The 12,672-nt window shown below is 41.7% G+C and overlaps 1 protein-coding gene across 7 annotated transcripts in view; it reads right to left on the reverse strand.

The window, feature by feature from the left end:
* Positions 1-12,672, reverse strand: part of MYOCD (myocardin) — a 207,655-nt gene that overhangs the window by 16,135 nt on the left and 178,848 nt on the right. For 3 of the 7 annotated variants that reach the window (XM_081895051.1, XM_081895053.1, XM_081895054.1), the window contains exons 2-5: positions 10,470-10,535; positions 9,822-9,870; positions 4,132-4,187; positions 1,311-1,386 (exon numbers count right to left, since the gene is read on the reverse strand). In XM_081895051.1, the coding sequence (XP_081751177.1) occupies positions 1,311-1,386; positions 4,132-4,187; positions 9,822-9,870; positions 10,470-10,535 (247 nt within the window). The other 4 variants (XM_081895049.1, XM_081895052.1, XM_081895050.1 and 1 more) reach the window with 2 other exon arrangements.

Consider the following 12,672-nt stretch of genomic DNA (forward strand, 5'->3'; position numbering starts at 1 on the left):
CAGTCAATTTTAACAATGCTCAAGATACACAAAAAGTATTACCTGTACATAGTTCCCTGTAACCAAACAAAATAATTCCAAGGTTCTCACCCAGTGCACCACACCCTTTATGTGCGTCTGCATACCAGCATGGCTGAGCCACAGTTTGCTGGGGAGTGGGTAGCACACGAGCAAACAATCCTTCAAATGTAATGCTGGGCATGGAATCCTATGCAGGAAAGTCATTTCTGCAAGCCCAGTAAAAACTTGGTTTCAAGAGCTAAATGAGAATTGCAAGAAGCAGTATCTAAAAGAGGGAATAACTTGCTTCATGAGATGTGCATTTTCCCCCAGTTGTATAGTGTGTGCCATACATGCTGGGGCAGCAATTGCCCCAGCCAGGCTCAAATAAAACCCACCCCAGATTTGTTTATAGAATAACATGCAAACATCATCATAAATCAGTTCAATGTTTATTCTTGTCCCCACCCTGAAGGAACCCAAGGTGGCAAACTAACAAAGATTACAAACATTTTAGAAAAGTTTTAAAACCTAAAATAATTCATAAGCATTCCATAAGCAGGAGATTGCTACCAAGAAGGCCTAGATTAGGGCAATAAAAGGTGCTTTTATACCTTTCCTGAAGAGGGATCAAAAGACACTGAGGCTTACTCAGAACATGGCAGAAGTGTCTTCTGCTGTTGGCTTGCCACAACTACAAGAAGTCCAAAACATCTAAGGCAGTCTCCCACAACCTGGTGCCCGCTAGAGGATTTGGACTACAATTCCCATCAGCCCCAGACCACATCGTCAATGGTCAGGGATGATGGGAGTTGTCCAAAACTCTTGCGGAAGTCTAGACTATCTATTAACATAGAACAGCTCATTTGCAATTTGGTGGTGTATTTCTATACTTCCAAACATGTAAAAAGAAACCTCAAGGTCATGATCCCCATAAAATCATCAATAATATACACTGCTAACAACAAAATTTCACCAACAAATTAGTAAATCAGAAATATACACTACTAAACTGGATCACCCTTGAGTAAACAAATGTGTTTTAAGTAGATACCGGAAATAGCAACACTTTAGGTGCCTGCCTTACCAGGAGCTCATTCCAAAGGGCATGTGATGTAATACTGAAAGCCCTGGGTTTTTGCAGACATAAGATGAACATCAGGAGTAAGCAGCACCTTTAAGAGTGTCTCCCCCAGGGATTGAAGTGACTGGGTAGGGATATACAAGATTAGGTGGTCCCAAAGATAATCTGGTTATTAAGGACTTTGTATGCTAATAGCAAGATCTTAAACTTATTCGTTCAATCTTACCCTGTAAAATGTGCATATCAACCAGTTCTGAGCGCTCAGGTCTGTTTCGGGTCTTGTGCTTTAAATAATCTTCAGTCTACAGAACATAAGAACAGAGATCATTACCTCACTAGCTTGATTTAAAGTGCATTAGGCAATGCTTCTTTAAAAGGATTCAGTCAGACTTGGTCTAACTGACGTTCATTTTAGTTAACATTTGTTCTTCTCTGGTAGGACCCACACCAAAAGATTCAAGTTACAGGAAAAGAGATTTCAGCTCAACATCGGGAATAATTTTCTGATGGCAAGAGCTGTTTGACAGTGGAACCGACTAAGCAGAAGCCATCTGCATGCTTCAGTTGAGATTGCAGGGGTTGGACTAGATCAGGGGTCTGCAACCTTTAAGACAAAAAGAGCCACTTGGACCCGTTTCCGAAGGAAAAAAACTGGGAGCTGCAAAACTCGTCATTATAAAAATAACATTTTTGTCACTTTTTATTATTTCTTTGTTTGACCCCTCAGAATTACTCCTCCTCATAGAAATAAACGTTAAATTAACAAGTTACCTTTGTGTGTGTGTGTGTTCTTCACTCCCCTTCAAAACAGTGACCAGGTACATGCCCCTTACAATGTAGCGGGTGGGCGGGTGAGAAGGTGACGTTGGGACGGTGCGTGACTAACGCACGCACCGCCCCCATGCAACGTCACAGCCAGTACAGTGCCCGCCACAGTGGGGAGTGTCGGGGCACACAATGCGCTTCCTACCCTCGCTAGTATCCGCCCTGGAGCTGCGGCAAAGGTGTAAAAGAGCCACATGCGGCTCCGGAGCCGCGGGTTGCAGACCCCTGGACTAGATGACCCTCAGGGTCCCTTCCAATTCTATAATTATCCCACAACTTTTTGTCTGGATACTGAATGTCTGTAGGCTAGGACTTGGATCTTTGAAGAGCTCCATTTGTCCAAACCCGAACTTTTGGCAGGTTTCCCAGAATGCAAGTAACTTATAATTGGCACAAAGGAATCATAATACTACACCAACTTTTAATATGCACTATATGCAGCACAATTTCAGTTTAGCTTACGGCACAGATCTTAAACAAGTGTAAAATTCAGCCCTAAGTACCCAGCTGTATCAAAGTAAATTTATTTACTTCACTAGAACTCATCTAACAGCAGCTCTGTTGTGTTTTAGCTAATAGGTATTTAAAATCCACCGCAATTAAATTGGTGTAGTTTCATGTTATGTGTGAACAAAGATTTTCAAGTAGGCTTCCCATCAGTCCCTCTCAACCAAACTAGCTGTGAAGTATTCCAATGTTGCTTCCCCCTGCCAGCCCCCAGGCCCCTCCCCAGCTGAATAAAGGCTTAGAATATATTTTTGGTTCTACTTCTCCCTAAACGAATGTAGTTTAGGGCTTTTGACTCATATAATCCTTTTTTCTTCCAGGCAATCGGCCAGTAGAAGCCTTTGAAGGGAGACTGTGAGATATTAACCTATGCCTGAACATTGAAATATAGGGTACTTCTAAGATACTTCAGACTTCTTGAAGTGTTCTGAGCACATTTATTTTTCACAGGGGGCTATACATCCTTCCTTACGTTGGTCTTGAATTTTTGCAGGACACTCATATACAGTAATGTAACATAGGCATCTTCTACATGTGTGCAGGTTTTTGATAAATGCCTATACATAAATTTCATCAAGAGTTTTGAAAGTAAGTTAATATATATGTACACAGAATCGTAGAACTATAAAAGGATTCACTTGTTTGGCTTCCTGACCTAAATTTCCTCTACATATTAACTCCTATGCCATAAACAGAGGAAATAAAGGATAAAGTGCACCACAAGTTCCCATTAAATGGGACAAATTAACAGACGGCAACTACTACTACTAATAAAAATTCTGAGCAAATCAAGTCATAGTTTCTAGGACATTACAAAGTTACCATATACTATTGTCCATCTAGCCCAGCATTGTCTATTGTAACTAGCAGCATATCTCCATATCTCTTTACCAATCTTGCTGCTGGTGTCATTGGACCCGGGTCGTCATCCGTGCAAAATACCAGCTTTATGAATGAGCTATAGGCCTCTCTATATATGGATTGTATTCTTTATATAAGAGAACTGCTATCAGTCTTGGAAAAGGCTTCTCTAAGCAGACAGTTCCCCAATTTCCCCCTTTGCCAAACTGCAAAAAACACAAATTTTGAAGGATGGCGTATTATTTCTGAAATTGCAAATTAGGTAGGTTCGTCTTTAAATGTAAACGGAATCAAATTTCTACCCCCCCCCCCCCCGCTACACCTCTAGTAAGAGCCTTGGCTGGAGACTTGCAGCAGGGAAAGCTTGAGAATATCTTGTACTTTCTCTAAATAAGACCAGATCACCAGCTCTTCCACTAGTGGGGTAGGTGGGGGGGGGGACTGCCTCTTAATCTTATCTTTCTCATTAGCTTTAATTAACAGCGCCTAAACTCTGCTTGATAACTGGTGCCAGCAAGAGACAAGAGTACAGGTTAAGAACAGCCCAAAAGCACTCTGCAGTGTCACAAGAAGAGAAGGGCAATATGGTGTACTGCAGACATCAGGCACAAGGTTTCCTACTGGGGAGATATATATATATCTCCCACAAAGCCACTTTCTCATGGGACATGTGCCAATTAAGTTTAGAGCCCTGTAAAGGTGTTCTAAAGGTATAGTAGTATCTGCAGAAATGAATCCAGTGATTTTCCAACATTCCACTCACATTCCTGCACATGGCCACAACCTTCTCAGCAGCTAGTTAACCTGCATGATGCCATCTCCAGCCACCCCCTCTGATGCCTACCCAGGGTTACCTTGGCTCTCTCCAAGCTCTTCTTTTGCTCATGGAAGGGAGAGGGGTTTTTCAGCGCTGCAATCAGAAACAGACAAAAGCACAATGAGCACAGCGAGCAACAAGTACATTTTCAGCATTGTGCCATTGTAACAAAGTTCAACAAAATTAGCCACACAAATCAGCCAGCCCCTTTATTGCATCAAATGAAAATGGATGAGGATTAACCACAGACATTCCCAGGCCAGGCTGTGGCAGTGGAAACGAGGCAGAGAGGAGCAAAGACACAGATGGTAACTAAAGCAGGGGGAGAGCTGAGAGTTGTTTGGAGACAGCCATCTTTTTTAAGGCATCTTAGAGGGAGGTGAGTGGCCTGGCGGTAAAGTGCAGCCTGTCCAGTATCCAAACACATTGGGTGAGAAGCTCAAGAGACAGAGCCTTGCACATTAATCCTAGACGCATTTGGGGAGCTTGGTTTCAGTGGAGTTGACTTCCAGCTAAAGTGATCAGTCGGGGAGGAAGGATCTAGTTATGGAGAGGGCCACCAGTGAGATTAATGTCCAGAGGAGACCCGCTAATAAAACTGAGAGTCTGAGTCTCATTGTATCACATGGGTGTCAGCAGCACATACAAAATCAGCAAGAAGGATAAATTGCTCCATTCTGTCACACATTCTTTTCAACAATGAGCTCTCCTTCCTTCATCCATTGGCAAAATCTCTTTCTCGATATAAGAGAGTGAGCAGAATGCTCCAGTAAATTCTGATACTCTCCACCAGTGCCTGCTCTGTGTTCTGAACCACATATGTTTGGAGGACATATTTGTTTCTTCAGATTGCAGTTCCATCGAGATAAAAAAAAGAGGGTCGCCTCCTCCACCATATCTTAACGCCCTCCAGTGATAAACATGCTGTTAGGATTGAATCACAACTCTGTATTTGTCCTACAGGAATAAATGGCAGCAAGGAAAAGGTAGGGGCAAAACCTGCTCCTTGAACTCCACTCCCCAACTGGCAGTCCAGCCTTTTCCTATCTGCATAGTCTCATCATGGAGCCTTTTCCCCCTCTCCCTACCATCAGTGTTGGCTAGTTCTCACTGACTAGGAAATTTGTACTTCGTTGTACTCTTATCACTAAGGGGGAGGCTGTCCCAGTGTGTTCACAGGCTTCGTGAAGATGACTTGGCACACAGTTCCCAGCTCATTTGGGTCTCACTCTCTGAACCATTTCTGGGTCTTGCTATTTCTTCTGTGTCATGGGTTAAGGGCATGAGAGGAAAGCATCGCTCTTCCCAAAGCTGCGCAAAAGCTCTTTATCTCATGGCTGAATTGTAGCCTAGTTATTTATACAGTGAAAGTTGTCCAGAATCCAAAAATAAAGATTGCGGAAACAATTCTCATCTCCATTTTAATAAGTGTCAAATTATTGTTTGTTTGTTTTCTTTGCACAAAATGTGACTGGGAGCACAGTCAAACTGTGGGACAGGAAAATCAAAGGCCAAGAGAATTATATATTGTGTGATTTTTATTTATTTAAAAACCCTCTTTTTTCAGTAAAATAAAATAAACAAAACAACCCAAACTGCTTTTAACAAATGGCTTCTCTAGTCCCCACATGCCAGTTGTTACCTCCCGTCACCAAACGGATTTATTGTCAGAGTTATGAGTCATTTTGCATTGACGCAATTGGATGAGCTAATTTATTATTTGCCTCCTGTAGTTAACTAGATCCTAAAGCACGATAGATATTTTGTTTTATTGAAGACTCAAACCCTGCGCAACTAAAAGGCCAAACAAAAAGAAGAAGAAAATCTTAAAGTGAGTGAGTAAATAAAAAAGTGTCACAGAGCACCAAAGGCAAAGTTAGAGGAGACACCTCAGTGGTAAAAGACGGTTGTAAAACAGATTCTGGTAAACTTCATAGGGTGAAAACCATCCTACTTTCAGATATTGCAAGAGCAATCTGAGAAGCTGGTGCACCAGTGCAGAGGCCTGGTTCACAGCTAGTGGGATGGTGGGAAGAGCTTTGAGAGAGCATCCGATAAAAGTAATCTGCAAGGCAGAAAACCAGTGTTGTTCTTCTGCACAGCTCAATTAATGCACATTACAGAATGCTAAAGTTATGTAGGATCCATGACAAAGGATGGACGCAAAACAAAGGGACCTTTGCCAAGAGGATTGATGTGAATTCTGCAGACAAACCAACAGCATATGGTTGTCTGAGAAAAAATCTATGTCAATATGGGGTTGAATGTGTTGGTTTTCCATGAGGGAAGTTGTGGCAGTAGTGGAATTTTAGAAGTTAAAGTCTGGAGTGAGAGTACAATGATGAAAGGAGAATTACACACATAGGATTGTATCCAAAGTAGCATTGAGTAATATTTTCTGACAGAACAAGGATTTCCACTTGCACAGCTGGACTTACCTCCTCTCCCCTCTTGTGTGCTTCCTAAATCTGTTTTAGGGGCTCTCCAAACTCTCCAGCAGAGTAGATTTGGGGAGTGAGTTGGACACTAAGGAGGAAAAAGCCCCAATGTGCAAGCGGAAATCCTTGTGCTGATGGACCACGTTAGTTGGATACTGCCCCACAACACAGACCTGTCCTGAGCCTTCAGTTATCACAATTTTTAAGAGCATGTGCATTGAATAATGAGTATTGCAATTAAACATAATTAACTTTCTCATTGTGCCTGCCAGAAAAGGCTACTGCTTTTGGCCATAGGGGTGGGAAGTGTTTTGTTTTCACAGAGAAAAGAAATCAGGAAATTGCTATAATTTTAAAAGACAAATAACAGATTTGAAATCTTATAGTTTATAGCCATTTTGATTTTAAAAGAGTGACATGAAGTTTGAATGCTCTGGTTTGAGAGGAAGGGTCCCAGTGAGAGTGCCACCATGGTGTTAAGAGAGGCTTGTCAGCTGTGTGACTTGCTTGCCGATGATAAATAGTGGCAAATCAATAATGAGTAAAACCTGTGTCTATGACCCAATCATATGAATCTTTGTTCATATGAGTTTGGGTACATTGATTAATTTATTGATTAAACTAGCATACATTTGCATATGAGATAAAAATGGTTCTAAAGAAAAACATACTTTGTTTTAAAATTATGCCCACAAGTGGCACAGGAGGCCTCATCTTTGAAGAGCTGTCCCCTGTTCTATCACACACAGAAGGACAGGACGCTGCTTGACATCTTTAAGTACTTATGTTAAAAACTGATAATGTAGATATACCAATTTGGGGGCAGCTTGTCAGCTGATCAAATTAAACCTATTAACCTAACCAATTAACTGACTAAATCCTGAACCCCTACTAACACCACTAACTAACTGACTGCATTTACACACCACAGTAAATGCTTTTGCCATAAACACAGGTAATGGTTTAAACATAAACACACAGGGGCTTCCTGTTTTGATCATTCCCTAGCAGGAAGAACAAAACATAATCCCTAGTGTTACATCTGAATTGGAGATAGCAGTTTGTTTCACTCCAAACAAAGTTTGTTCTTGACTCACCAATCAAACTTAGTTTGAGTGAAACAAATCACAATCCTTGGCTCAGATATTATTAAGGATGTAAGAAAACATCATTTTCTGTTCTGACCTCTATTTGTTGCATGCAGCATTGTTTATGTTCCACTGCGCTTTGCCTTCCACAAAAAAACCACTTTATCTGTATTTCCATCCACTGTGTCAAATTATGTACCTTATGTAATTTACATGCAAATTATGTTGCCGTGATGTTATTCCCCCCTATTCATTTCAACGCAAAGGAAACACAATGCAAGTAGGGGTGGGGAAAAGTAATAATTTATGTATCATCTGTGGACTGAAAGCAGCAACAACAGGTGGATTTCCATTTTGGACATGGGATGAATAAGTGAACATTGGCAATTTCCACTCCTGTTTCCATTTTTCTTGGAATTCTGCAGCATCCCCAGATGTAATGTTAAGCCAGGGATTGTGCTCATGCTTGCAATAGGGGAGAAGCAAAGCAGGTGTGATCTCCACATTCACAACAAACCATTAACTGTGGTTTATATTAATTGTGAACTGGGCAATGAGGCTTCTATATAAGCTTATGAGCCTTGTCAATGTGAGAAAAGGCATCAAAGGAGAAGGCAAAACAAAAACCCACCCTTAAATTAGGAGGGCTGGAAGACCTAATACTATGGACATGTGCAGAAAACATGTGATTTATTTGCTATATTTATATATGCTGCTCCTCATTTTTTGCGAGGTTCTCAGTGGTCTCCTATTCAAGTCCACACTCACTTAGTATCAATCAAGTTACATCATGTATTCCCAAGGGATTTGCTGGGCAGTGACTGCAAATGGGATGTAAAGGTAAAGGTACCCCTGCCCGTACGGGCCAGTCTTGACAGACTCTGGGGTTGTGCGCCCATCTCACTTAAGAGGCCAGGGGCCAGCGCTGTCCGGAGACACTTCCGGGTCACGTGGCCAGTGTGACATCGCTGCTCTGGCGAGCCAGAGCTGCACACGGAAACGCCGTTTACCTTCCCGCTGGTAAGCGGTCCCTATTTATCTACTTGCACCCGGAAGTGCTTTCGAACTGCTAGGTTGGCAGGCGCTGGGACCGAGCAGCGGGAGCGCACCCCGCAGCAGGGATTCGAACCGCCGACCTTTCGATCGGCAAGTCCTAGGCGCTGAGGCTTTAACCCACAGCGCCACCTGTGTCCCTTAAATGGGATGTAGTTGGGTGTAATTCTCTAACTGCCTACCACTGATGAATATGTGAATGCCCAGGAACAAAAGTAATCAATGGGATCTCTTCCTACAACATAGGAAGCATGATTATATTAAGGGCAATTACCTTGCCCTTTCTAAGTTTTGCATAAACCGATTAGGAAGGCAGTCGAGAAATGGGCAAAGATGTGCACTTTTTGTCAAACTCACCAGACAGGTATGAGATGCATGTATTTATCATGGGTCCTTGGGCGTTTTTTTATATCCTTCAAAATGCATCTAGGGAAATGTCATATCTGAAATAGCCCTAAGCACATACTAGTTGAAGCCCATGGTCAAGCACTGTGTCCTAGAAAGAAAGATGTTTGGGACTGTGGAAGAGGGGGAGATGAAATAAGGTGAAAAGTCTGGAGTCATGGTGGTAACCCATTTGCCTCGGACGCCTAAACAAATGCTGCTATTCTTGCCTCCATACCCCTTGCCACTTTCTTTCTCCCTCTCTTTGAGGAGTAAAATGCCTTTTAGGGGGTAAACTAGCAGCCTTTATGGGGTGTCAGAACATCCCCTGACAGTTGGCAAACACCAATGACACCTCATTTTTGCAGAACATGACAGTTAATTCTGATAGTGGGATAGGATTAAACCTGCCAAGAACTTTGGGCAATGTATTAAATAAACACGTCTATGTGGATCCACTCTGTCACACATAACATGCTGTACCTGCACTACATACACTGAAATGCCTCATGAAAATGCCAAACTGCTGCATGCACCATTCGTATGGAAGCGACAGACATTCCATGCCAACAATGTAGAATGTTTTGCAGGAGGTGGCTTAAGAGGAAAGCAATAGCAGAGGCCAACTACAACATGCGGCACCCAAAGGCTTAGGCAGTCACGGTGTGTGGCTCAGAATCAGTGTGATCCAGCAGAGAGAGAGAGAGGGTGGGTGCTTGGGGTGGGAGACCTGGATTCAGATCCTAGTTTGACCATGGACTCACTGGGTGGCCTTGGGCAAGGTGTTATCTCTCTCAGTCTCAGTTTCCCCATCTGCAAAAAATTGGAATAACAATGACCTGCCTCATAGGGTTTTGCAAGGTGCCCTACATCCTAAATGAGTTATGAAAATGACACAGTATAGTCTACTTCAGGAATAATCAAGCCCAAACTCCCTTTCCTGTGAGGCTCATTAGAATCCTAGATTTTGGGATGCATGTGTAAGTAATTTTCTAGTCCCGAGTTTAACAGTAATTGCAGTAACAAGCTGAGTATGTGATGGCAAAAATTCCATGCAATCTGTAGTGCCGGACCAGTTGCTCAATTCAATCTCCTGCTTATGATTGTACCAGAAATAAATAATTTTTGCAGCAGTACAGACTTCTCAGGGTGGGCACTATGTAAGAAGTTATTTCTCTGCCACAAATATTTCCTTCCTGCATAAGAGTTGCAGAGGTACATAGCACCAGATCTGTGTGTGCTAAAGTGGTGTACGTGTACAAGCCTGCTTTGCCCTTCTTAGTATCAGAAACAGTCCCTAATGATGCAAAATTGTATTATATTTATTTGGTGGTGGATAGTGTGACCCTCAGCTGAGGCTGCATGGGCCTGCTAGTGCATAAAAGATAAAAGTGAGAAAGCAAAGTACTCACGTGGCATGATTCCCTGGTTGGCGAGCTGCTCTCGGCTTCTTCGCTGCTGCAGCCGCAACTGTAAAACTGGGAGAGAGTGCATCTTTCAGAAAGGGACCTCGAACTTCTGCCACAAATAACTCCAAACTTTTCATTTGCTGAGATACCTTCCGCTCTGCTGCTAAAGAGGGAAGGTTCAGATCTCTATCACATGCCAAAAAAAGGAGTCATCCTTGTTACAACAGCAGTGTAGATCTGACCTATTACTGGAATGCAGCTTTCTTATTATCTTACTAAAACTAAGCCAATTAACCTGGAGTTTGGTCAAATGACCATTTCCCTTTCTCCATCCTCTCCACACACACACACAAGTTAACAACTTCATAACGCAGCAGACGCAGTTGCTAATGTTACTACATTACCAAAAAGATGAAAATTTATCAAGCTATTCTAACTGTGCTGCTTATTAAGATTTTCGAGTAAATGCTTCTCTGCTACACATGTTATTTAGGGTTGAAAGAAGAGGAGCCTTTTGCAATAGTTTCCATTCTAGAGTTCACAGGAAACAACTCAGAGTTACAAAAAAAAATTGCTGCAGATCTGGAAAACATGGTCCACATGGATATGTGCTGCTCCATTAGCTTAAAGAAGAAAAGGGAGTTAAAGAAAATGAATTATCTATGATCACATTTACATGAAAAGGTAGACAGGATTTGTTTTATATGCAATAGATATGCTTGCTCTGCCAGGCGCAGCCAGGAGATGATCCACTGGACTGAAATTCTAGCTTAAACAAATTCTTAAAAATTCAGTTTGAAATGAAAAGCAAACCAGCACACCATCTTGTGTAGGGATGAAATCGATCCTCTTGAGATTTGGCCCATTTTAATGAAAGTGATGAGTGGATGTGGCTCAAAATGAAAAACTGTCTAGGAAACTATGGCCTAATGTACATAACAGGTCTGCCTGCAGCTATAAATAATCCAACTTAATCTTGACACCTCTGACATATATGAAGTCCAGCCTTCTCCCCCTGTTACTGCTTCAGTTCCTAGGAGCCAGGCTAGCTGTAGGGGCAGTGAATGCCCTTCCTTCTTTGCACCTCATTGCAGGATGAAGAGCCACTTGTGTTTGGCAGATCATTATCTTGCCCTGGAGAACAAACACTTGCCTTGTGTCTCTAGAACTGACATATCTATCAGGGGTGCAAATAAAAACAACAACCAATGTCTGCAAATTTCAAATCAAACCTAACAGTATTCTGAACATTTGATTAAAAAAAATGTGATGAGGGAAGACGGAAACTAAAGAAACTTTTGTCTGCTTTGTAGATATATGAGGCATTTAGCAGGTGAGGGTCAATTTATTCATCACAGTCACTATAGGAGGCCAATCCAAATTGCTCCACATATTGTACATGTAGACTTACTATTCTAAAGCTGCAACCTTAGTCATAATTCCTAGAGAATATTTCATTATGGTGGAACTTGGAGTAAACATGCACAGGATTACACGGCAACAGGATGGTTTTCACCATGTCGTTACCAAATTTTAGATCGGGAGCTTCCAGAGTGGTTGTTTATTTAGCATGCATATGTGTGCACAAAACATATGTGGCAGTTATATGACATCACCTGCTTACTTGGCATTCATTCACGTGCAGGTAACCCAATACCCCCAGTGACTGTTATGCAACACTTCCCAGTGCAATTTCCCACCACGTTTCTTATCACTTTCTCCTTATCAGACTTTTAGTGGTTATAAAACTAACAGCATAATTGCACTAGAAAGTGTGGAATAATAACCATTTTTTTCTGCATATTAACATCCCATCTGGAAATGCCCTTCATCTCTATAAAACTGAACTTTTAATCAGCAACAACCCGTCCCCCCCCAAAAAAACCCAAAACCCATCTCAACTTAAGCAAAGAGCTACTGCACATTATGGCTAACCACATAATTTCCACACAGTGAGCTTAATATATAAACAAACCCTTAACTTAATATATAAATCTGCCCTTTTAAATTTCCATTGAAATATATATATAAATAATGGAATGAGATATATATATATATATATATATATGTACAAAAATACATATTATCTCAATAGGATATACAAAACATTTTGTGTGTGTGTGTGTGTGTGTGTGTGTGTGTGTGTGAGAGAGAGAGAGAGAGAGAGAGAGAGAGAGAGAGAGAGAGAGAGAGTATTTCATTTCTC

This window comes from Podarcis melisellensis (genome assembly GCF_964234715.1).
Source record: "Podarcis melisellensis genome assembly, chromosome: 2".
Taxonomy (NCBI): Eukaryota; Metazoa; Chordata; class Lepidosauria; order Squamata; family Lacertidae; genus Podarcis; species Podarcis melisellensis.